Raw genomic sequence first — 27,190 nt, 5'->3', positions numbered from 1 at the left:
ACATTTTAGCAATATTAATTTTTCCAAACCATGAACATGGGATATCTTTCCATTTATTTGTATCTTCTTTGATTTCTTCATTCATGTCTTACTGTCCTGAGTGTACAGATCTTTAAACCTCTTTGGTTAAGTTTATTCCTATTTTATTCTTTTTGATGCTATTACAGATGGGATTATTTTCCTTCTTTTTTGGATAGTACATTGTTAGCATATTGAAGTAAAACTGATTTTTTTGGTATGTGTTCTGATTTTGTATCCTACAAATTTACTGAATTTGTTTATTAGTGTTAGCAGAGTTTTGGTAGAGTCTTTAGTGTTTTCTATATATAAGATCACATCTGTAAACAAATAGAGTTTAACTTTATCCTTTCCAATTTGGACATTTTTAATGTTTTTTCATTGTCTAATTGCTCTATCTAGTACTTCTGGTACTACGTTGAATAGAAGTGGTGAGAGTGAGCATCCTTGTCTTTTTCCTGATCTTAGAAGAAAAGCTTTGAGCTTTTCACTATGGAGTATAATGTTAGCTGTGGACTTGTTATATACGGTCTTTATTATGTTGTGGTACATTTATTCTATACCTTATTTGTTGAGAGCTTTTAATTATGAAAGGATGTTGAATTTTCTCAAATGCCTTTTCTGCATTCATTGAGATGATCCTATGATTTTTATCCTTCATTCTGTTAAGGCAATGTATCACATTTATTAATTTATGTGTGTTGAACTTGTCCTTGGATTCAGGAATAATTCCTACTTAATCATAGTATATGATCCTTTTGATGTGCTGCTGAATTCAGTTTGCTAGTATTTTGTTGAGCATTTTTGCATCTATGTTCATTAGGGATATTGGCCTGAAATTAATTTTCTTTCTTTCTTTCTCTCTTTCTTTCTTTTTCTTTCTTTCCCTTTCTTTCTTTCTTTCTTTCTTTCTTTCTTTCTTTCTTTCTTTCTTTCTTTCTTTCTTTCTCTTTCTTCCTTCCTTCCTTTCTTTCTTTCTTTCTTTCTTTCTTTCTCTTTCTTCCTTTCTTTCTTTTCTTTCTTTCTTTCCTCTTTCTTTCTCTTTTCTCTTCTTTTCTTTTCTTTCCTCTTTTCTTTTCTTTCTTTCTTCTTTTTTTTTTGTAGTGTCCTTATCTGGCTTTTGTATGAAGGGTAACACCGGCTTTATAAAACAAGTTTGGAAGTGTTCTCTTCTCTTCATTTTTTTTGCAAAAGTTTGAAGTTTTACAAAAGTTCCAGGATTGGCATTCTTTAAATGTTTGGTAGAATTTACTTGTGAAGCCATTTGTCCTGAGACTTTCTTTGTTGGAAGGTTTTTGATCAGTGCTTCAATCTTCTTACTTCTTATTGGTCTGTTCAGATTTTCTATTTTTTTCTTGATTCAGTCTTGGTAGGTTGTATGTTTCTAGGAATTTACCAGTTTCTTCTAGGCTATCAATTCGTAGGCATGTAATTGTTCACAGTAGCCTCTTATGATATCAGTTGTAATGTCTTATTTTTCATTTATAATTTTATTTATGTGAGTCCTCTCTCTTTTTTCTTGGTAGGTCTAGATAAAGTTCCATCAATTTTGTTTATCTTTTCAAAACCAACTCTTAGTTTTGTTGATCTCTTCAATTGTCTTTCTAGTCTCTGTTTCATTTCTTTCTGCCAATATTTTTTTCCTTCTGTCAACTTTGGGTTTAGCTGGCTCTTCTATTTCCTTGAGGTAGAAAGTTAGGTTGTTTATTTGAGCTCTTTCTTCTTTTTTAAAGTTTTATTTTATTTTTAATTAACAAATAAAAATTATATATATGTATGGTGTACAATGTGGTTTTCAATTCATGTATACACTGTAGTGTCATCCAGTCAGGCTAATGATTTGTCACTGTAAACTTCCCTCTTAAAACTGCTTTTGCTGTGTCCCATAAATTTTGGTATGTTGTGTTTCCATTTTTGTCTGTCTCAAGATACTTTCTGATTTCCATTTTATTTCTTTTATGACACATTGGTTGTTCAAGAGTGTGTTGTGGCTGGGTGTGGTGGTTCACACCTGTAGTCCCAGCACTTTGGGAGGCTGAGGTGGGTAGATCATGAGGTCAGGCGTTCAAGACCATCCTGGCCAACACAGTGAAACCCTGTCTCTACTGAAAATACAAAAACTAGTCAGGCGTGGTGGCACTTGCCTGTAGTCCCAGCTACTTGGGAGGCTGAGGCAGGAGAATTGCTTGAACCTGGGAGGCAGAGGCTGCAGTGAGCCAAGATTGCACTACTGCACTCCAGCCTGGGTGACAGAGCAAGACTCTGTCTCTAAGACAAAATTTTTTTTAAAAGAAATAAAATTTGTTAAGACTTGTTTGTGACCTAATATGTGATATATCCTGAAGAATTTTTTGTGTATGCTAGAGAAGAATGTCTTTTTCTGCTGTTGGGTGGAAAGTTTGGTCTATGTCTGTTAGGTCTACTTGGTGTACAGTGCTGTTCAAGTCTGCTGTTTCCTGTCTGGATGTTCTATCCATTGTCTTAAATGGGACATTGAATTCCCCTATTACATTGTATTGCTGTCAATTTCTCCCTTTAGCTCTGTTAATACTACTGTGTATATTTAGATGCTCTGGTGTTGGGTGTGTACTTATTTATAACTGTGATAGGTCCCTGTTGAATTGACCCTTTTATCAGTGGAAGAGGGTGGGTAATGACCTTTTTTGTCTCTAGAGACAGTTTTTGACTTAGTCTATTTTGTCTGATATAACTTTAGATATCCCTGCTGTCTTTTGGTTACCATTTCCATGCAAATGGTAATCAAAAGAAGTCTTGTCTTTCCATCTGCTCGGTATCCCACCTATCTGGAATTTACTTGATGACTAGCTGTAAACCTTTGTGACTATGGAGGGGCAGATGTGCGAAGATCAGAGATGCCCTAGATAATTTCCTTGGGGGCTGCCCCCAAACTCTTTCCTTTCTTCTCCCAGGAAGCGATGCTGGCCTTCTGTTTTGCAGGCTCTGTTCATGCATTTTCTGCTTCTCATTTGCTCAGAATGTATTGCTTACCCTGCAGAGCACTGAAGAAACCAAGAGAGGCACACCACGCTCACAGGAGCTCACAGTTGGACTCTTGCCAAAGAAATTTGGGTGTAGGAATAAGTGTGCTGTATTTCCCAGAGCATGGGCAGGAAGAGAACCTTTATACAGTCCTTTAAGGCAGTGGTCCCCAACCTTTTTGGCACCAGGGACCAGTTTCATGGAAGACAATTTTTCCATGGACCATGGGGTGGGACATCATTTTGGGATGAAACTGTTCCACCTCAGATCATTGGGCATTAGTTAGATTCTCATAAGGAGTGTGCCACCTAGATCCCTCACATGCGCAGTTCACAATAAGGTTCACGCTGCTATGAGGATCTGATGCTGCCGCTGATCTGACAGGAGGCAGAGCCCAGGCGGTCATGCTCACTTGCCCAGCTCACCTCCCACTGTGCGGCCCTGGTACTAGTCCTTGGCGGGGTTAGGAGGGTTGGGGACCCCTGCTTTAAGGCATCTTTTAAGAATTTTTATTATTTTTACTCTTTAGGTCCATTTACCAGAAATTTTTTTATTCCTGATAGCTGAAAATTCTTTCTTAAGCATAGAAATTTAGTAATGTCCATCATTACATGTGAAGTAATGAACTCATCTTTTTCTAGAACCATGTAGTTTGAAAAGTTTTATTCCACATCCTAGAGGCTGATCATCAGCATTTTCCATTTTTTAAATGGCAAGTGACGGTTTCTCCTCCCACGTGGTGTGTGGGGCCCCTTAGCTGGTGGAAGAGGGTGGGTTTCTGAGTGAGGATAGTTGCATCCACATGTCCTAAGCACTCATTGTAGGCCACAGAGATGCTCATGTGTGGATCACTTGCAAGCCGGTGTGTGCGACGAGGGAGGGGAGAAAGGTGTTGACAGTGGCAGCGGGCGGAGCGAACTTCGCGAAGGTGCTAGGGGTGTCCGTGAGACCACGATGAGCCCACCTTTCCTGAGAGGGCCGTGGCTGTCTGCCTTGTCATTTGCTCATTTGTGTGTTGATCTGCTAGGACTCCTGATTTCATGATGTCCATGGACCTCCTCCATAGCTGAGGGCTCCTTGAGGTATGTAGTGCAGTTTTCTGATTTTACAGATGAGCAAACAAGGCCCCACGAGGAGAGAGGTGGTGCTCTGGAGTAAGAAAATGCTGGTCTGCATCCTGGGTGTGCGTGTCCTTTGTTTTCTGACACAGGGACAATTACTCAGCTGAGACTGTTACCTCCTTTGCAAAGTGGATTATCATAGTTCTACCTCATGCAGTCGCTGTGAAAGGTGCAGATGGTGTGTGTAGAGCACTTAATCCAGGGCCAGGTGCACAGTAGGTGCTCAATAAAAATTAGTTATTTTTGCTGCTATCCAATCCTGCTGACCAGTGGCCAGCAGTCATGGCTCTTCACTCTTTTTTGTTTTTTGTTTGAGACGGAGTCTTGCTCTGTTGCCCAGGCTGGAGTGCAGTGGTGCAATCTCAGCTTGTTGCAACCTCTGCCTCCAGGGCTCAAGCAATTCTCTCACCTCAGCCTCCCGAGTCACTGGGACTATAGGTGTGTGCCACCATGCCTGGCTACTTTTTTTCTGATTTTTAGTAGAGACAAGGTCTCGTGATGTTGGCCAGGCTGGTCTTGAACACCTGGCCTCAAGCGATCCGCCTGTCTTGGCCTCCCAAAGCGCTGCAATTACAGGTGTGAGCCACCATGCCAGGCCGGCTCTTTGCTCCTTTACTGAAGTCTCTTTTCCCTCCAGACAAAGTTAGCCCAAAGGTTAAGCCAGAAGAAAGGAACATGTCATAGAGTGAGGTCGTAGGGCTGGCTTGGAGCAGGCTTCATCTCTATCTGCTCTGTCCCTGCAGTGACTTCCTCCTGTCATCCATGGGCTGTGTTTGCATACTGTCACATCCTGTTCTACTCATGAAGACTTAATTAAATGCCAAAAAAGAGACATACCAAAGTGGGAAGTGTCTTCGCCTTGCTCTGTGTAGGGCAGAGAGGGCAGCCTGGCTCTGGCGCCTGCTCACCATGTCCGTCGGGTGAACCTCCACTCTCGGCACCATGGCTGTCAAGTTGGGGATGAATGCCTACCCTGCCTGCTTCCTGGGGCCACCCTCAGCATCAGATAAGGAAGTATCCTTAAAATGTGTCCTAAACTGGCTGGGCACGGTGGCTCACGTGTGTAATCCCAGCACTTTGGGATGCCGAGGTGGGTGAATCACCTGAGGTCAGGAGTTGGAGACCAGCCTGGCCAACATGGTGAAACCCATCTCTACTAAAAATATAAAAACTAGCTGGGTATGGTGGTGGGTGCCTGTAATTGCAGCTACTTGGGAGGTCGAGGCAGGAGAATTGCTTGAACCCAGGAGACGGAGGTTGCAGTGAGCCGAGATGGTGCCACTGCACTCCAGCCTCGGTGACAGAGTGAGACTCCATCTGAAAAAAAAAAAAAAAAAAAAAAAAAAAAAAAAAAAAAGGGTCCTAAACTAAGACTAAAAAGCAGAGAATGAAGAGAAGGAATTATTAGAGTTTCGTAGCAACTTATTGGATTTTAGGTATTTACATTCAAAACAAACAACTCTTAAAAACCAAAACTGTGAAAAGCCAACACCTAGTATCACATTTCCTGAAAATGAACTTTGAATCTAGTAGTACACATTATAAATGAAATAATTTTAGTCAGAATTTGCATTTCAGGTAATTACTGGTAAAGGGAGTCAGGTTCTGTGAGATGGAAGCCATGAAAAAATGGAGTGAAAGTCCCTTTAGAGGATTAAGAAATGAATAATGTGTGCTAGCGTTTAATTTTCCGCTTGTTCTTGCCACATTCTTTTTTTTTTTTTTTAACAAATTTATCGAGGTTTAATTTAAATACCATTAATTTCACCCCTTGGAAATGTATGATTAAATTATTTTTCCAGATTTAGAGTTTTGCCACCATCACAAGTTCTAGAACATTTCATCACCCCATAAGGATTTCTGGGACCTGTTTCCAGTCAACCCTTGTTGCTTTCCCCAGCCTTGGGCAGCCCTGATCTTTCTGTTTTTCTAAATTTACTTTTTCTGGAAAGTTCATATAGATGGACCGACCCCATCTTCTGTGTCTAGCTTCTTTCCCCAGCATCACTTCTAAGCATTCATCCGTGCACGAGCTGTGCCGCATTTTCTTTATCCCTTCACTATGGATGGACATTTGGAATGTTTCCAGTTTTCGCCTCCTTTGTATAATGTTGTTATGAGCATCAGTGCTTTGTGTGGACATGTGTTTTCATTTCTGTTGGGTGGATTCCTAGTAGAATTGCTGGGTCATATGGTAAATTTATGTTTAACTTCGTAAGAAACTGCCAAACTGCTTTCCACAGTGGCTAGCCCTTTTTACATTCCCACTAGCAATGTATGATGGCTCCAATTCTCCACATCTTGGCCTTTTCTCATATTTTGTCTTAGAAATTCCACTTCCATTTGAATTATAATCAAATAGAAAAGATGCTTTTGTGATAACACAGAAATCTCAATTAGATGAAGTGTTGGACTGTGTACTTTTGGTTTAACAGCAGCCTAGTAATTGAGAGGAATTGATTTATGTTGCTGAACAAATGGGCCAGTTGCCAAGGGAGCATATGGCAAATAATTAATGACAGTTTGCTGTGGCCTTTCTTATAGAACATACTCCATCTGGCCTTCCGCTGCTTTATCAGGGTCATCTAATTATTTAGGAAATGCAAGCCGCTTCCCTTAGATGGCAGGTTGGTGGTAGCTGTATGTGTCTGTGGGGTGTCCAGGCCTGAAACATCAAGACCCATGACTTATCATTTGAATAGATGTGGTACACAGTGGCAGATGTCGACCCCCTCACGTCCACACAGGCTTTCGTGTGTGCTAACTCCCTTGCGGACTGGAACGCAGTAATTTCCTGTGCTTCTTTCCAGATTGTGCACAGAACTCTGGCGGCCATGCTGGGTTCCCTTGCAGCACTGGCAGCACTGGCTGTGATTGGCGACGTAAGTTGTCACAGTCCCAATCCCTGGCTCACCACTCAGTGGAATGTCAGCTCAAAGATGTTCCAGGATTCAGGCTTTCGCTGGTTTTTTCACTATTTTGTATGCCACGTCCATGTTTTTGCCCAAGAACCATGCTAGAGGTATGAACTAACAAGCTACAGCATTGAAGAGTATTTTTCATTCGGTTTTGTGACACACTCACATCCCAGTGGTGTGATTCCTCATCGTGGCTGAGGAAAGGCTCCTCATGGGCATGTTTGCCTAGGGCTGTGGAGCTGGGTTGTGGTGGGGCTGGATCTGGGTGTTGGAACTAGAGGGGACCATCCTAGCTGGTGCAGAAAGGTGGGAGTCAGTTGGGCCAGGGTCTGTCCTGCAGAGATCAGGAGGCCCCTGAAGAGGCGTGTCTGGGGATGAGGGTGTCCTGTTTGGGTCTGAGCAGGGCCTCTCTGGCAGGGACTTGGGAAACAAATGTAGGGAAACAACAGAGACCAGTGGCCACTGGGGATGGAGGCCCAGAGTTGTTTGAGAGGCAGTACTGGAACCCAGCTGAGAGTGGGACAGATGGCCATGCCAGTTCCCGTCCTCTGGCCTCAGGCATGGCACTGCAGAGAGCACGTACAGACTCCACTAAGAATGTAACCAGGGGCCAGTCCCGCTATGTGGGAGCTGCCAGAGGCAGGGGCTAGAAAAAATTTTATTACTAAATGCATAGATTTGACATTTTAGATGGGTCAAGACTGTTTTTCAGCAGCGATATAATCCAACTTCAAAGGCAAGTGGATGGTGAGATTTCCAACCCTGGCCCGCCCACTGAGTGGGTGCAGCAGGGGGCAGCGCTTCATTAGGCTCATCACTGGGATGGCGGCGCACGGATTAATTGGCAAATTTGTGCTTTGATTGCAGAGACCCAGCCTGACCCATGTGGTGGAGTGGATTGATTTTGAGACGCTGGCCCTGCTGTTTGGCATGGTAATTACAGCCCTCCCCGTGGGACTGGGCTACACGCCTGCGGTAACTGGGCCTTCTCTGGCCTCCGCAGCTGAGGATCCTTCATTATGTTAAAGACACAGTGCCTAGGGCTTGACTGAGAAGTGTTAGTGCAGGTCTCATGAATCTCTCCTGAGGAGGAATGGAATGGGGCTATGGTTCGTGAGCGGGAGAATTCCAGCCCAAAGCATGTCTGACAATGAAATAATATTGCCATTTAGAAAAGCTAGCAATTCTTTTGAGTTATTGCCGTTAAAATAAAAAAACGGACTATCCCAAATAAACCATGTAGGAGTTTCAGTGGGAGAGTACCTTTCATTATGTGAATAAAGGAAGGTGTCACTCCTAAGTATTAATTTGGTGTTTGCTAATTGATCATAGTGCCCAGTGGCCACTCTGTGCTGTGAGGAATGCCACCAAGTCCACCTGCAGGATCTCGAAGTGCCCAAGCGGGCCAGTGTGGGACATGAGTCCTAACCCAGCTTAACTAGAACCAGTGGAGCCTGGGCAGTAGGGGCGGCCCACGTGTTCCTGAGCAGACCCCAAACGGTCCAGTGGTCTGCAGGAGGGCTCTTCCTCTCTGGGCTAGACTTGCTCTGTGTACAGCTGGGCACTATAGATCCTCATTTTCCTTGCCAACATTTCATCCCTCCCAAGGCTGGCTGACATAAGGGAGGGCCCAGCTATGTGACCTGATGGAAACCGTGCCGCCATCCTCTGTGGGCGGCACGCAGGGAGGCAGGCCAGTGCTCTAACCCTGGCTTCACAGAGTAACTAATACTTGTGTCGGGCCTGAGACGTATACAGGGTTTGGGCATCTGGATAGAAGAGAGGAAGTGTACCAGACATCCCTGAGATATGCCTTTTTTAAAAAAGGAATGCTATATTTGCTAGGACTATGTAACAAAGTACCACAGACTGTGTGGCTTAAATAATATAAATGTATTTTCTCACAGCTCTGGAGGCTGGAAGTCCGAGATCACGGTGTGGGCAGGCATGGTTTCTCCTGAGCCTCCCTCCTGGGCTTGTAGATGGCACCTTCTCCCTGCGTTTTCACTTTGTCTTCCCCGTGTGTTTCTGAGTCCTGAGACCCTCATCCTATAAGGACATCAGTCACACTGAATGAGGGCTCACCCTAACAACCTCATTTTAACTTAATTACCTCCTTCAACGCTCTCACTCAAAATACAGTCACGTTTCCAGGTACTAGGGGCTAGGACGTGAGCATATGAATTTTGGGGGACACAGTTCAGCCTATAAAAATGGCTTCAGCATGTTTTTCTCGGTGAAATTCAGTTCAGCAAGCACTGGCAGGTTCTGCGATTCTGGAACTGCAGGGTACAGGGTCGTTACAACCAGGTCCCTGCCTTTTCTCCCCCATTTCCTGGCAGCCAACCACCCATGGGGCCATTTACCCCCATCCCTGAGTTCTAATCTCCCTGGGTGGTTCTGTCAGCAAATGTGTAAAACACCACACAGGTCTGTACACGCCTGTCTCCTTATGTGTGTTCACGTGAAGCTCCATTGGTGTGCAAAGCCCCACGCTCCACCGTCAGCTCTCAGTGGCCTTTTGGGTGAAGATGAACTTTGATGGTCACTCTGGACACAGTGGATATTTACACTGGGTCTAAATTGACTGGGGACATTTTTGTTTTCTCTAGTTTATTTGAGAGACAATAGTGTCTATTGGGACTCCTGTTTACCAAGTATTGTAATTTGAATAATTATATTGCATTTTCACAACCTGACAAAGTATAGAACTTTCAGAGGTATGGTGAGAAAACTGAAGGACAGAAAGGTTAATTCATATTTTTGTTCAAGTTTGGACTATTTTTTTTTTTTTTTGAGACGGAGTCTCGCTCTGTCGCCCAGGCTGGAGTGCAGTGGTGCGATCTCTGCTAACTGCAAGCTCCGCCTCCTGGGTTCACACCATTCTCCTGCCTCAGCCTCCCTTAGTAGCTGGGACTACAGGCACCCACCACCACGCCCAGCTAATTTTTTGTATTTTTTTTTTTTAGTAGAGATGGGGTTTCACTGTGTTAGCCAGGATGGTCTCGATCTCCTGACCTCATGATCCACCTGCCTCGGCCTCCCAAAGTGCTGGTATTACAGGCGTGAGCCACTGTGCCTGGCCTCAAGTTTGGACTATTTTTAAGTGGCAGAATCAGGATCTGAACTTTCATCTTCTCATTCCAAGTTCAACACATGCTGACTGCCATCTAAGAGGTGAAGCAGAGGAACTTCCAGAACATTCACTAGTTGAAATGTCTGGTTGATAAAATTCGGAACAACTGGGACATGACTTTTTATTAGGATCCAGGATGGCTATTTTCACCAACTCATCATCCTCACTGGAAAGAAACAGGCGATAGGCATTCTGGGTTCACCTGGAACCCAGGGAGCAATCGTTTCAATACAACTGCCCCCAAATTGGTGACAAAAATCAGTTTAATTATTTTAGAAAACAAAATCGAACCCAGTTTTAGCATGTAGAATGTTTAAGTGTTGCTGGTGTGGACACGTAGATGCAGAAGGCCACGTGCCGGCCCCTGCCCTGCTTCTAGCTTTGTGGCTGTGAGCAAGCCACCTAGCACTCTGATCCCATTTTCTTTTTTTTTTTTTGAGACGGAGTCTCGCTGTTGCCCAGGCTGGAGTGTAGTGGCGCGATCTAGGCTCACTGCAAGCTCCGCCTCCCGGGTTCACGCCATTCTCCTGCCTCAGCCTCCCGAGTAGCTGGGACTACAGGCGCCCGCCACCGTGCCCAGCTAATTTTTTTTGTATTTTTAGTAGCAACGGGGTTTCACCATGGTCTCGATCTCCTGACCTTGTGATCCACCCGCCTCGGCCTCCCAAAGTGCTGGGATTACAGGCGTGAGCCACCGCACCCGGCCTCTGATCCCATTTTCTAGTCTATAAAACAGAGGGTGAAAATAGCACCTGATGGTTTTTTTTGTGTGTGTGTGTGGGGATCGGATGGGATGGTAATGTGCCTTGAGGACAACTCCCTGGGCACACATATAGGCACAAAACTGCTAGCAAGAGGCTCCATTCGAGGAGTGAGTGAGTATACTATTCCAGGAAGCGACGGTCTTGCTGCATCTCAGAGTGAGGAGCTTGGTGATTTGGTGGCTTTCAGAGGCCAGAGCTCAAATGTGTAAGGGATCATGCTGATGTCGTTTTAATATGGTGTCCTGCTAAAAGATTATCCTTGTCTTCTTCTTCTCTTTTCCGTGTAGATGATCTTAGTAGCCATATTTTCAGAAACGGGATTTTTCGATTATTGTGCTGTAAAGGTAGGTGTGATGTTGCATTTAATAATTCTATCCTGATTAATTTATATATGTATTTTTCTGACATTATATATTTAGGAAACAAACATTTAAAACAAACATTGAAAAATTCCATCCTTCTTTTAAAGGTTGCTTCTGCAGGGCAGGGTATGCTTGCTGTGTTAAGTTGTATGGCTCTGAGCGGCACTTTCAGCTGCTCAGTAAATAAATGAAGGAGGAGGTCAAGGAAAAGGGTACTCAGGTTGAATGTTTGTGTATTATTTAAATTGTCTGGTGAGAGCTACACATCAAAAATTGTTTTACATATTAGAGTATCCCAATATTTCAAGCCATTAGCTTCTGATTACTTTGCTTTTTGGTGAAATAATTTCCATGATTACTTCCTAAATATTGAATATATACACATTTATGTTTTTAACTGGAACCCTGGGGAGCTTCACCAGCCAGCTCTGGCCTCCAGGATTTGTACCTGTCCTGTCATTCAGGGTTGGCAAGAGGAGAGCTCAATGTGTACCATGCCCTGCTAATGCACTCTAGTGCTGTGCTTGAATATATATATATATTTGAAACTGAAAAGGTCTTTTTAAAAATTACTCAACAGGCTGGGTGCAGTGGCTCATGCTTGTAATCCTAGCACTTTGGGAGGCCGAGGTGGGTGGATCACGAGGTCAAGAGATTGAGACCATCCTGGTGAACATGGTGAAACCTCGTTTCTACTAAAAATACAAAAATTAGCTGGGCGTGGTGGCGCACACCTGTAGTCCCAGCTACTTGGGAAGCTGAGGCGAGAGAATTGCTTGAACCCCGGGTGTGGAGGTTGCAGTGAGCTGAGATCACACAACTGAACTCCAGTCTGGGCGGCAGAGTGAGACTCTGTCTAAAAAAAAAAAAAAATTACTCAACAAAGCCCTTTGCAAACTCTGACTGATAGAACTGTGCTGTGATTTTTGTCATCTTTGTGCCCCATCTTATACATGCCAGGTAGATATTTGGTCTATTACTCCTTACTATTAAAAGTGTCCCTTAGTTCCCCAGAGATCAGCAGACACTAGGCTCACATGGATCCCAAATGTCAAAGCCCAGGTGGTCTAACCAGAATACCGATGGCATTATGGGGACTGAGGGTCATCACCTTGTGACAAATTAGCCATCATAGGGGCTCTGTGAAGGAGGAGGATCAGAGGGCTGGCAGTGTTGGCTAGGGAGGGTTTAGAATGCCCAGGAACTGCGGTGGCCAGCACTCTCTCATCCCGGCCCCACTAGGAGTCCGTGGGTCTACGTCTTAACCCATGGGGCAATGTTTGGCTCCCTGTTCTTAAAGTCACTAATGAGAGGCTGCCTCTGTTCTATGAGCCTGCTGACTCTGGCTTGTACTCTCTCTGTGTGTGGCCAGGCATACTGGCTCTCCCGGGGACGGGTGTGGGCCATGATCATCATGCTGTGTCTCATCGCGGCCGTCCTCTCTGCCTTCTTGGACAACGTCACCACCATGCTCCTTTTCACACCTGTGACCATAAGGTATGCAAAGCACCTCTGCCGTGGGGTTTGCGGCCAGGTTCTGACAGGCACGGGCTCTGGCTGCACGGCCTGGCTCCAGGCTCCATTCTCAGGTGCATGAAAAGGTGGGCAGTTGAGCCCACAGCTCACTGCATTCCAGTCCAGCTTGTGTCTGCTTTCTGTGACTGCAGTACATGCTACAAGCAGTGGGGCCTCAGAAGCTGGTGGCAGAAATGCCTATGGGAGGTGGAAGACATAGTCCTTGCTTTCCTGGAGATTGTGGTCTCATGGGGAGACACTTGGACAAGAACAGCTCACCCCTGGTGAAACCTCGTCTCTACTAAAAATACAAAAATTAGCTGAGCATGGCGGCACATGCCTGTAATCCCAGCTACTTGGGAGGCTGAGGCAGGAGAATCCCTTGAACCCAGGAGGCAGAGGTTGCAGTGAGCCGAGATTGTGCCACTGCACTGCAGCCTGCCTGGGCGAAAGAGTGAGACTCCATCTCAAAAAAAAAAAAAAAAAAAAAAAAGAACGGCTCACCCCAGACCACCAGGTGCCCAGGTGCCAGGAGTCCCTGTCCATGTTCTTCTCCATCACCATCTGCCACCTGGGCTGGCTCGGCAGGTCACACACATGCCCAGGGCTCATGGGGTCACGTAGCTAGAGGGAGTTGGAACAGCCACTGTGAGGTTCCTCATCAGATGCTCGGAGGGTCGCAGGACCAACGGGGCTCAGCAGAACCAAGGCTGAGTCTGGCATGGCTTTATAGGGCAACTCTGGGAAAGAGAACTTTGATTCGATTCGATTCCATTCCATTCGATTCCATTCCATTCTTTTAATTCCATCTACTTTAATCATTCGTCATTTATTGAGGGCCATAGGCCTGTTTGCCCAGAATCTTCTGAAGCGTGACTTGCGGTCCCGGTCCTCATGTGGGCCCCTTCTGAAGACGTGGACCTGTGTGTTTCCATATGTATGCTCTGTATTTTAAAGATGGCTCCCCAGCATGTCAGCCTCTGGGCTGGCCCTGAGGACACAGAGGGCGAGAGAGGGGCCTCTCAGGGAGTCACCCTCCGGTCCTGCTTGGTAGTAGGATGTCTTGAACAAGTCATTTCAGGTGGACTGATCTGGGTTGTAACAGCAAAGAGATTAACCTGAGCTGGCATTCTGAGGGCTCTGTGAGACACAGAGCCTGCCTGGACACAAGGCATGGGACACAGAGCAAGTTCCAAGGCCCCACAGGGCTGCTTCCAGGGCTCCGGGTTAATTTGGGGGATGCCTTTGGTGTTAGAACAGTAGTGGGTCTTAGAGAAGGAGTGGGGTGGGGAGGGGCAGGGAGTGGCCAGCGCCACTATAGAGGTAGATGCAGCATCCCCAGGCCATCTGCTGCCTCCATGTGGAGACTTGGGTTCATACCCAGGCTCCTGCAAGCTGGGCTACACTGTCACACCCTGTGTGGCATGGGAGGGGTGCCGGGCTCTCAGCCTCCTCGCGGGGTGTGGTACCGCCCCTCTCAGTGCCCGGGGTGGAGAGTCAATGAGGGAGGGCGTGAACGTGTTTGAAGGCTGCGGTACACTGTCATATGCACTACTGACGGCACCAAACTGTGCCTCCTGGACACATCAGGGGACAAGAGCCAGGCCCATCTGCCCCTTCTAACCAGCATGACTCTGCTGCTGCCCTGGCTTGAAGACCTCCACGTGTCCTCACACTCCCCCATGGCAGCCTGTTGAGAGCACGGTTCCAGGGCTGGGGTGCACTGGGCACTTTGTTCCCAGCATCCCTGTATAGCCCGGGCAGCTGAGGGGTTTCTCAGCCTTGCCAGAATTTGTTCATGTCCTCACTACTTGGAACTGCCTTTGTCATGTTGTTAGAGCAGTAATTCCATTTATTAGTCAAAAATTTACATCTTTCAAGATTCCAATGCTGGTGTTCTAAGATTCCCTATTTATCTGACCATATTCTTTATGGCTTTGTAAGTGCTGGCCACATTCTTCCCCTTTGTCTGGACTAAGTGGCTTTGGTCCTTATAGTTAACAGCTAGTTCCATTGAGATGGATGCGCCTCCCTGCTTGATCTGGCACTGTTGACTGCTGCACACACATATTTTCTTGCTAGAAGCAGATCCTGGGAGCTTCCTCAGCACAGTGCCGCTGCTGCCTGGGATCAGAGGCTCATATGTGGAGCCACTCCTGCTTCGGTCCCCAGGCACGCTCCTTCCTCAGCTCCCACATGGCTCCACGGGCCTATGCTCCTCAGGCCAGCAGAGGGGAGGCTGTGTGGCTGGCTGCACTCAGAGCTGAGGGCCGGGAGGTGGTGGGAGGCCTCTGAGTGAGACCCGAGGCCGGGTCCTGTGTGGGAGTGGGCTGTGCGGATGAGCAGGTATGGGAGATGCTGTGATGTGCCTTCTACACTTTCTTTAGAGCAATGTTTCCCAACTGTGTGCATACTGGGTCCCCTGGGGAGCTGTAGAGCGCCACTTCCCCGGGCCCACTCCCAGGCACTGGTCTGCGCTGGCCAAGTAGTAGGACTCCCAGATTCCAGCACAAATCTAGTGTGAGGCCATCGGTGGAGCTCCACAGTTGTAGAATGTGGCTTGACAGATCTGTAGGGTGAATACAGTTAACACGAATTGATTGTACACTCCAAGATAGCTAGAAGAGAATAACTGGAATGCTCCCAGGGTAAAGAACAGATTGATATTTAAGGGGATGGGTATCCCAGTTACCTGGTTTGATTATGTGAATTATTACATTATCATATGCACCCTGAAAATGTATGTATGTATGTATATATCTAGTATGTATTATAGCAATAAAAAGTAAATAAATAGAAAATACAAGATGAATGAAACAAAGGGAGGGGGTGAGAAGAGAGCCTAGGGCCTTGGTGTCCAGGAAGCGGGAGGTGGGAAAGGGGCTGAGTCAGCAGGCCCTGTGCTAGCCATCCGCACTGCCTCCACACTTACCCCCACAGCACCAGCTGGCCTGTGGAGGGCCTGCCCTGCCCTGGGGGCCAGTGCTCCCTCCAGACCTGGGAGTGCTGGGGAAACGGTACCTAACCACACTGAGGGTTTGGTGGCTGGAGGCTCACTCTGGAAAGGAATGTAACTCTCGGAGTGAGCTGTGGCCTGCGGGGGTTGTTGCAGTTGTTCATTCTCTCCAGCACTGCCTTCCCCACAGGTGTGTGTGTGTGGTGTGTGTGTGTGTGTGTGTGTGTGGTGTGTGTGCACCTCCCTTATAAGAGCAAGCGCCTTAAAAATCTCTGGGTTGCACGTGGGCCTTTCATGATGTGTACAGTGGGACTACTTTCATTTTCCTCCATTTGTGACAGGTTGTGTGAGGTGCTGAACCTCGATCCAAGACAAGTCCTGATTGCAGAAGTGATCTTCACAAACATTGGAGGAGCTGCCACTGCCATCGGGGACCCTCCAAATGTCATTATTGTTTCCAACCAAGAGCTGAGGAAGATGGTATGTACCAGCATGCTAGGGTTGCTTCCAGTAAATGCACACCTCCACTTACTTAGCACTCTACTCCACGTAGACGCCTGTGTTAGAAATCAAGATCATCACGCCACCTCTTCACAGTAAGTGCTACTGGGCATCTCAAGACTGGGATGTTAGGTGACTGGTCCTTCAATCCTAGAGTTAACTGGCTTGAATTGACTTCATACTCATTCTGGTCAGTTTTTAAAGAAATGACTGGATAGCATGATATAGTTAGTCATAGTATGTTATATTAATTGTATTAATAGGAACTGAGGTTTCTTCCAACTTACATTAAAAACAAAATGACCTGTCCCCTCTCACTGGAGATATGGGATTCCCTTCTTAACTATGGTGGATTAGTTTACTGATGAAGGACTTAAAATTTGTTTTTTAAGGGTTGGAAATGAATGTCTTTAGAAATTCTTTGAAAGCCTCATATAAATATTAGGGTATAATTTCTTTGTATACTGTAATAAAGACAAAGTATTAGAAAGTGCATATCTTCAAGGTGAAAATTGAACTACTCTTTGATCATTAGAATTTTCTCAATCTTCCTCCTCTGAGGTATCAGTGAAAATGCTTCCACATTGGTGTTATTTCTTGTAGATGATGTGTGTGTGTGTGTGTGTGTGTGCGTCTGAAGGGTGTCATTGTGTTTGTATTTGAACGCTGTGTTCCATAAAAATATTTAAACGTTTGAGAATCCGTGGCTCCAGGGTGTTAATGGCCACTTCATGGAAGCAGCGCGCTCCAGAGGTTCTGGGTATGGCTTTGCATTCCCTAGCTGCCCTGGGAAACTGCTTGGCAACACTTCACCAACTTTGCCATGTGAGCTGAGGTGTGCAGCCATGATCACGCCACCCTGGAGCATGTCAGGTGGTAACAGACCCTGCAGTTTATCCTAGGGGCACCTGTTATCCAGGATGGAGCTCATGCTCATGGAATAGAAGTATTTTTAGAAAAAAATTGTATTGTTAGTTTCATTCCATAAAAAAGTAATACTTTTTTTGGTAGAAAACAGAAGTCTCACAGACATGCACATGCACACATAATAAAAATTCATAATTCCACAAACCAGAGGTAAATTCTTTTAATATTTTGGTGCAAATAGCATCCTAGAGCATTTGTATGTGGATATAGATGAATACAAAAGACAGCACAGCTTCTGCTTTTGGCCAACATGGAGTAACAGGGCTGGGATTTACTCTCTTGCGATAGTCAAACAAAACAAACAAAAATAAACCAAAACCAGACAAAACACATGGAACAATGGTAACAAAGTCACTGGACACCAGGCACAAAGGGACAGGGATCCCTGTGAGATGGGAAACAAATGCGGTGAGCTCTATGACTGCTCCAGCTCACTACCTCGAGAGAACTTCCAGAGTGCGGTGCAGGGAGGGATGACCCTGGCCGAGCCCACGAGACCCCCTGAGTTGAGAGGATGAAGCTGGAAGTCTGGGGAGACCAGGGCAGTGAAGAGTCCAGAGAGGACACAGCCGAACCACAGAGATCCTCAGAGGGTCCCTTTGGAGTGTTCAGATGAGTGCATTCATGCGAGAAGACTACAGGACACCCGGGGAGAACAACCCAGAAAGATGAGAGGGACGAGTGCTTGACGCACACGACAGGAATAGTAATGATGTCTGTTCTGCCAGGCAGACTGGAACCTCTTAATTTATGGAGCACTGGGTAGAGTACTCACAAGGGTCTTGTCTTAGTCGTGAGGGGTAATTAACTACAAACTGAACACTGCTCTGCTTCCACCTAAGAAATCTTGAAAGTAAGACCCCAAAGAACCAAACTGTTTCTAAGTATTTTAACTGCATTCCAGAACAAACCTCAAGAATATTTAGAGTGATACAAAAATATTCAACAATACACAGGGTAAAATTTGCAACGTCTGGCAACCAATCACTGATTATCAGGCATGTAAAGAAGCAAGAAAATATAATCTATGACAGCGATGATACAAACCATTTGAAACTAACATACAACAGACACAGGTGTTAGAATTAGCAGACTAGGACATTAAAACTGTTATTATAATGGTGTTACAGATATTCACCAAGTAGCAACATTAAAGATATTAAAAAAGCCCCACGTCAAACATCTAGACATGAACATTACAATGTCTGAGATAGAAATACACTTGCTGGGATTAGTGGCATATTAGATATTACATAAGGAAAGATTAATGAACTTGAAGACATAGATCCAAAATGAAACGGAGTAAAAAGATAATAACAAGGACTGAAAAGCATTAGTGAGCTATGGGAAAACTTCAAGTGGCCTAACATGGAATTCTCATCTCTGAAGGAGAGAGGGGAACAGAAAAAGGCATCTGAAAAATGATCCTAAATTCCAAATGTTATGAATGGTATAAACCCACAGAATCAAGAAGTTCAATGAAGTCAGAGCTCAAGAAACACGAAGAACACTACAGTAAGGCACATCATAATCAAATTATTTGAAAGCAATGATTTACATCATTGAAGAGAAAATCTTAGCTTCCAAAGAAAAAGACATGTTACAGGCAAGGAAACAGATAAAGATGACAATATATTTCTCTTTAGAGATAATGCACATGTGAAGGCAGTGGGGCAATACCTTTAAATACTGAAAAAAAACACCTGTGATCTCAGACTACTACACCCGGTGAAAATCTCTTTTTCTTATGTACACAAAACAGACTTTTTCTCATACAGAAAAGCTAAAAAGAAAGCATCAGCAGCAGACCCACATGGTAAGACATACTAAAGGAAGTCCTTAAGGCAGAAGGAAAATGACACCAAATGGAAACATGGATCTTCACAAAGTCATGAAGAATACTGAAAAGGGTGACTACATGGGTAAATTCACATACTTTAAAAAATTACTTAAACCACTTTGAGATAATTGTTTAAACAAAATAATAATGTAACATGTAAGTAGAATTGATGACAACAATAAAATAAAGCCTGGAAGGGGAGAAATTAAAATATATTAATATGTCAGGCACGGTGGCTCATGCCTGTAATCCCAGCACTTTGGGAGGCTGAGGCAGGCGGATCACAAGGTCGGGAAATCGAGACCATCCTGGCTAACAAGGTGAAACCCCGTCTCTACTAGAAATACAAGAAAAACCCCAAAAAACAAAAAAACAAACTAGCTGGGCATGGTGGCACGTGCCTGTAGTCCCAGCTACTCAGGAGGCTGAGGCAGGAGAATTGCTTGAACTCAGGAGGCGGAGGTTGCAGTGAGCCGAGATTGAGCCACTGCACTCCAGCCTGGGCGAAAGAGTGAGACTCCATCTCAAAAAAAAAAAAAGTATATTAATGTAAGATTTTTTATAGCATATGTGAACTAGTATAATTTGAAGGTAGTCCGTGAAAGTTAAAAGTGTATATGATAAACTCTAAAGCAACCACTAAAAGGAAAAACAAAGAGTAACAGCTAATGCCAACAAAGAATATAAGTGGAATCATAAATAGTATTTAATGGAATGAAATTTAGAAAAAAGGCAAAAGGAAGCAAAGAAATGATGGAACAATATAAAACAAATTGCAAGAGTTAAACCTAACTATATTGAATAATTACATAAGATATAAATAGTTTAAATATCCCAATTAAAAAGCAGCAATTGTCAGACCAAACAAACAAGCCCCATCCAACTGTAGATGCTCCTCAACTGACTTTGGGATTACATCCAGATAAACTTATTGTAAGTTAAAAATATCATAAGCCAAAATATGTTTAATACACCTAAACTACTGAACATCATAGCTTAGCCTAAGCCCACCTTAAATGTGCTCAGAACACTTACATTAGCATACAGTTGGGCAAAATCTAACACAGAGTCTATTTTATAATAGAGTGCTGGATAGCTCATGTAACATTGAATATTGTACATTACGTCAAAGTCAAAATGGTTTTGCACCATTGTGAAATTGAAAAATTGTAAATTGAACCAAATTAACTCAGGGAACATCTGCCTTATGCTGCTTACAAGACACACATTTAAAATATAAAGATACAAGGCCAGGGGCAGTGGCTTATGCCTGTAATCCCAGCACTTTTGGAGGCCGAGGCTGGTGGATCACCTGAGATCAAGAGTTCAAGAGCAGCCTGGGTAACATGGTGAAACCCCATCTCTACTAAAAATACAAAATATTAGCCGGGTGTGGTGGCGGGCACCTGGAATCCCAGCTACTCGGGAGGCTGAGGCAGGAGAATCACTTGAACCCGGAAGATGGAGGTCACAGTGAGACAAGATCACCCCATTGCACTCCAGCCTGGGTGATGAGTGGAACTCTGTCTCAGAAAAAAAAATGTGTGTGTGTGTATATATATATATATGTATATATATATACACACACGTATATATACGTATATATATACACGTATATATATACGTATATATATACACGTATATATACGTGTATATATATATATATATATAGACACAAATGCGTTAAAAGTAAAGGGATGGCAAAAGACTCATCAGAACAAAGTGGCTATCTTAATATCTGACAAAGTAGACTGCACAGCAAAGAATATTTCTAGGATTAAAGAACATTTCATTATAATAAAGGGGTAAATTCATATAGTGAACATAAAAATTACATTTATACAACCAATGACAGAGCTTTAAAATATGTGAAACTTGGAGTACTGCAGGAGGAATAGATAAATCCTTAATTATGGTTGGAGAGTTCAGGACAATTCTCACAATAATTGAAAGAACAAGCAGAGAGAAAATCTACAAGGATATAGAAAACTTCATTATTGTTAACTAACATGACCTAGTTGACATTTATAGAAAACCCCACTCAATATCAGAAGAATGTATATGTTTTTCCAAGTGCACTTAAAATATTAACCGAAATAGATTCTAGGCCATAAGACAGATCTCAATAAATTTAAAAAGATTCAAGTAATATAAAATATTTTCTCTGACCACAGTTGAATTAAATTAGAAATTAATAACAAGGATATTTGGAAAATCCTCAAATATCTGGAAACTAAATAACACACATTTCAGTAATCCAAGGGTCAAAGAAGAAAGTGAGATTGAAATTAGTATTTTTGTACTCATCAGCTTGGAATGCCATAACCAAATACCATAAACTGGGCAGCTTAAATAACAGCAATTTATTTCTCAGTCTGGAGGCTAGAAAGTTCAAGATCCAGTGGATTTCATTCCCTGGTGAGGGCTATCTTCCAGGCTTGCAGATGGCCACTCTCTGACTGTGTCCTCATGTGGCAGGGAGACGGGGAGAAGAGGCAGAGATGAAGCTCTCTGGCGTCTCTTCTTATACAGGCATTAATCCCAGCTTTAGGGCTCCACCCTCATGACCTCATCTAAGCCCTATCACCTCCAAAAGACTGCATCTCCTAATACCACCCCATTGAGGGGGCGAGGTAGGGCTTCGGCCACAGTACTTTCAGGGGAACACAATTCAGTCCTGAGCAATTTTGTGTTGAATTATAGTGAAAACAGAACATATCAAAATTTGTGGGATTCCTCTATAGCAGAAGTCAGTAGACTTCTTAAAAGGCCACATGTCGTTAATTTTATAGGCATGTGGGCTGTATGGTCTCCATTGCAATTACTCAGCTGCACCACTATGTAGCATGAAAGCAGTCATAGACAACACATAAATGAATGGATATGGCTGTATTCCAGCTCCACGTGTGCTGGTCCCTACTCTAAAGCAGTATTTAGAAGGAAATTTATAACACTAAACACCTGTATTTGAAAAGATGTGTCTCAAATCCATAACCTCAGCTTTATCCTATGGAATCAGAAAGAGAAATTAAAAGTAAGCAGAAGAAAAAAATATATACAGACTAGAAAAATAGGAAACATCAATGAAAGCAAAAGCTGGTTCTTTGACAAGATCAATAATATTGATAAACATCTTGCCAAGCTGATGAGGAAAATGAGACAGAAGATTCAAATTACTAATATCAGGAATAAGAGTTGTTATATTACAACAAAGCATACAGACATTAACACTATTCTTAGAGAAGATCACGGACAACTCTATGTAAACTGTCTGACAACTTAGATAAAATAGACAATTTTTTGGAAAGACACACTCTAAAATTTCACTCAAGAAGAAGTAGGTAACCTGAGTAGCCCTATATCTATAGAAAGAATCAAATATGTAGTTAAAAACCTTCCCACAAAGAACAAAACAAACATAAACAACTCAGGCTAAGATAGCTTCTTTGGTGAATTCTCCCAGTTAAGGAAAAAATAATGCCATAATACCAATTCTATACAAAGCTTTACAGTAAATTGAAGAGGAGAGAATATTTCCCAATTAATTCTATGAGGCCCTGATATGTAAACTAGACAAAACCAGTATGAGAAAAGGCAACTATAGATAAATATTTCTTGTGAACATAGATTTAATATTTTAAAAATTAGTAAATCCAATTTAACAATATATAAATAGGTAATACATCTTAACCAAGTAGAATTTATCCAGGAATGGAAGATTCTTGTGATATTTGAAATATTAATCAATGTAATTTACTACACTAACAAACTAAATGAGAAAACCATACAATCATCTCAATAGATGCAGAAAAAACATTTGGCAAAATCCAATATCTATTACTGATAAAATCAAGAAACTAGGGATGAAAGAGAAATTCATCAACCCAATAAAGAACATCTGAGAATCTATAGCTAGCATCATACTTCATTGAGAATAACTGAATGATTTCCCTCTAAGATTAGAAACAAGACAAGAATGTCTGTTCTCACTGTTTTTATTCAACATTTTATTGGAGGCTATAGCTCATGCGATAATGCAAGAAAAGAAATACAAAGCATCAATATTGGTACGGAAGAATTAAAAGTCTTTATTTGTAGATGACACAAAATCGTCCATGTAGAAGATTTGATGCAATCCACAAAAGGGCTCCTGCAAATAATAAATAAATTTGACAAGGTTGCAGGATACGGGGTCCATATACAAAAATTAATGGTTTTCTGTATTTAGCAATAAATAGCTGAAAATTAAAATTAAAGTTTCATTTACAGTAGCACAAAACATATGCTGTATTCGATATTGCATATGACCAAACATATGCAAAGCCTATATACTGAAAACTACAAAACTGCAGAGTAATTAAAGAAGATCTAAACAAATTAAGAGGTACACCTTTTTATGGGCTGGAAAACTCAATATTGTTAAGCTATTCGTTCTTTCCAAATTGATCTATAAATTCAAGCAATCCCCATCAAAACTATAGCAGGTTTTTTCTTTGGGTAGAAATTGACAAGCAGATTCTAAAATTTATATAGAAATTCAAAGTATCCAGAATGACAAAAAAAGAAACAAAAACAAACTGAAAGGGCTAGTACTTCCTGACACCAAGATTTATTATAAAGTCTCAGTAACCAAGACAGTGGTTTTGGCATCAAGACAGACAAATAGATAAATGGAATAAAGTAGGGAGTGTAGATACGGACCCACACATAAGTGAACTACTGATTTTTGACAAAGAAGGTGCAAAGCCAAGTCAGCAGAGACAAGATAGCGTTTTCCACAAATTGTCCTGGAACAAATGGATATTCATATGCAGGAAAAATGAACTTCAGTCCACACCTCCCACTATATCCACAAATTAACTCGAACTGGATCATAGATGTAAGTGTAAAACCTAAAACCTTAATTTCTAGTGGAAAACCTAAGTTGTAGTAGAATAGGTAGAAAAATAGTTCAAGTGAAGATGTGGCTACTGTACTTCATTAGACTCTTATTAGAACTTGGCTTTCAACTTGTTATTTTTTCTCTTCTTTTTATGACAGCATTTAATGAATGCTGCAACAGTTTAACTCTCCTGACTAACACCACATTAGTGTTAATGTAAAATCCTAGGCATGGTGTATTTCTTACACACAACCTGAGTTAACTCTGCATCATTTTAAGCCTGCCTTTACAGTCCTAGATCGAAATATTCTGAACTAAACAATACTATGTGACCCAAGACAGACACTGGCTGTGTTTCTACCAAGCCATGTAGAAAACTGAGGGCAAAAAGCAGTCTGTCAGACCACTGCCACAATCCTCCATGGCATACTGACAAGCCGTTTTAAGATATCCAGATTTTAAATATGATGGTAGGAGACAAAGGTGAGGTTTTTGCAAAAATACTCAGAAGGCCCTGGAGGTGAGTACCCTCTGTGGTCTTGCTGAGGCTCAGCCCAGGCTTGTCATACAATTTTCTGCCAAAGTGACATTCTCTGGGGAGATGGCCTTAGGACTGTCCTTGTTTTACTGAAGATGGCATTCCTTGTCTTCTACTTAATGACTTTCCCTGAATTTTGAATTAAACTGTAATGAAGTCTTGCTCTGTTGCGCAGGCTGGAGTGCAGTGGTGTGATCTTGGCTCACTGCAACCTCTGCCTCCTGGGTTCAAGTGATTTTCCTGCCTCAGCCTCCTGAATAGCGGGGATTACAGGTGCATACCACCGCGCCTGGCTAATTTTTATATTTTTAGTAGAGACGGGGTTTCACTGTGTTGCCCAAGCTGGTCTTGAACTCCTGACCTCAGGTGATCCATCTGCCTTGGCCTCCCAAAGTGCTGAGATTACAGGCGTGAGCCACCATGCCTGGCCTTGATTTTAATTTATTTCACAGTAGTTTGGAGATACGGAAATACTTCTCTGTATGGAGACACAGATGCACTCATAGTTTCAGGGACAGTGTCTTCAGCAGAGATAAATTGATAAAGCCTCATTATCAATAGTGACAGCACAGCCATACATTTGCATCACATGATGTGCATATTTATTTTGCATTGTTTAGTTCATCAAGGAACTCAAATAGGAAGAAAACAGATTATGAAATAAAACTTAAGTTTGAAATTAACTTTAAAATTATTCATGAAGAGGAAGTCCTAGTCAGAGTAATGAGGCAAGAGAAAGAAATAAAGAGTACCCAAATTGGAAAAGAGGAAGTCAAACTATGTCTGTTTGCCACTGATATGATCTTATACCTAGAAAACTCTAGACTCCTCCAAGACTCCTAGATTTGATAAATGAATTCAGTAAAGTCTCAGGTTACAAAATCAATGTACACAAATCAGTAGCACTGCTATACACCAACAATGACCAAGCCAAGAATCAAATCAAGAACTCAATCCCTTTCACAATAGCTATGAAAAAATAAAATACCTAGGGATATACTTAACCAAGGAGTTGAAAGATGTCTAAAAGGAGAACCACAAAACACTGCCGAAAGAAATCATAGATGACACAAACAAATGGAAATGCATCCCATGCTCATGGATTGGAAGAATCAGTATCACAAAAATGACCATATTGCCCAAAGTAACTTACAGATTCAATGCAATTCCTATCAAAATATCAATATCATTTTTCACAGAATTAGAAAAACCAATCATGAAATTCATATGGAACCAAAAAAGAGCCTGAATAGCCAAAGCAATCCTAAACAAAAATAACAAATCTAGAGGCATCACATTACTAAACTTCAAATTATACTAAAAGGCTATAGTAACCAAAACAGCATGGTACTGGTATAAAAGTAGACACATAGAGCAATGGAACAGAATTGAGAATGCAGACATAAAGCCAAATACTTACAACCAACTGGTCTTCAACAAAGTGGACAAAAACATAAAGTGGGTAAAGGACACTCTATTCAATAAATGATGCTGGGAAAACTGGCTAGCCACATGTAGAAGAATGAAACTGGATCCCCATCTCTCACAATATACAAAATAACTCAAGATGGATTAAAGACTTAAATCTAAGACTTGAAACTATGAAAATTCTAGAAGAAAACCTATGAAAAACTCCTCTGGACACTGACCTAGGCAAAGAATTTAGGACAAAGACCCCAAAAACAAATGCTGCAGAAACAAAAATAAATGGGATCTAATTAAACTGAAAAACTAATGCAGGCTGGGCATGATGGCACGCGCCTGTAATCCCAGCACTTTGGGAGGCCAAGGTGGGAGGATCACTTGAGGTCAGGAGTTAGAGACCAGCCTGGCCAACATGGTGAAATCCCATCTCTACTAAAAATAAAAAAATCAACTGGGCGTGGTTGTGCATGCCTGTAATCCCAGCTACTCGGGAGGCTGAGGCAGGACAATCACTTGAACCATGGAGGCAGAGGTTGCAGTGAGCCAAGATCGCACCACTGCACTCCAGCTTGGGTGACAGAGAGACTCTGTCTCAAAAAAAAAAAAAAAAAAAAAAAAAAAAAAAAAAAAAAAAAAAAAAAAGGAAATAACCATTAAAGTAAACAGAGAACCTACAGAATGGGAGAAAATATTTGCAAACTATGAATCTGACAAAGGACTAATATCCAGAATCTACAAGAAACTCAAACACATTAGCAAGAAAAAAACCAAATAATCCCAATAAAAAGTAGGCGAATGACATGAGTAGACATTTTTCAAAAGAAGATATGCAACTGGCCAAGAAACATATGAAAAAATGCTGAGCATCACTAATCATCAGGTTAATACAAATTAAAAAAATAAGATATCACCTTACTACGGCCAGAATGGCCATCATGGCCATTATTAAAAAGCCAAAAAACAATAGATGTTGGCACAGATGTGGTAAAAAGGGAACGCTTATACATTGCTGGTTTGAATGTAAATTAATACAACCCCTATGGAAAATACTGTGGAGATTTCTCAATGAACTAAAAGTATATCTACCCTTCAATCCAGCAATCCAGTCACTGGGTATCTACCCAAAGGAAAAGAAGTCATTATATCAAAAAGACACCGGCACACTTATGTTTATCACAGCACAATGCACAACTGCAGAGATATGGACTCAACCTAAATGCCCATCAACAGATAAGTGGATAAAGAAAATTTGAGAGAGAGATATGCGTGTATATACATCCACACACA

General features: G+C 42.5%; 1 protein-coding gene across 2 annotated transcripts in view; it reads left to right on the top strand.

Moving 5' to 3' along the window:
* The window catches only part of OCA2 (OCA2 melanosomal transmembrane protein), a 333,437-nt gene that overhangs the window by 95,901 nt on the left and 210,346 nt on the right, over window positions 1-27,190 (top strand). Inside the window, exons 10-14 of one of the 2 annotated variants that reach the window (XM_030813815.1) lie at window positions 6,950-7,021; window positions 7,925-7,990; window positions 11,245-11,301; window positions 12,692-12,816; window positions 16,132-16,270. In XM_030813815.1, coding sequence (XP_030669675.1) covers window positions 6,950-7,021; window positions 7,925-7,990; window positions 11,245-11,301; window positions 12,692-12,816; window positions 16,132-16,270 — 459 coding nt within the window. The remainder of the gene's footprint in view (window positions 1-6,949; window positions 7,022-7,924; window positions 7,991-11,244; window positions 11,302-12,691; window positions 12,817-16,131; window positions 16,271-27,190) is intronic. The other variant, XM_030813816.1, reaches the window with a different exon arrangement.

This window comes from Nomascus leucogenys, chromosome 6 (genome assembly GCF_006542625.1).
Source record: "Nomascus leucogenys isolate Asia chromosome 6, Asia_NLE_v1, whole genome shotgun sequence".
Lineage (NCBI taxonomy): Eukaryota > Metazoa > Chordata > Mammalia > Primates > Hylobatidae > Nomascus > Nomascus leucogenys.
Note: the sequence above shows the minus strand (reverse complement) of the source record. Positions and strands in the feature narration are given on the sequence as shown.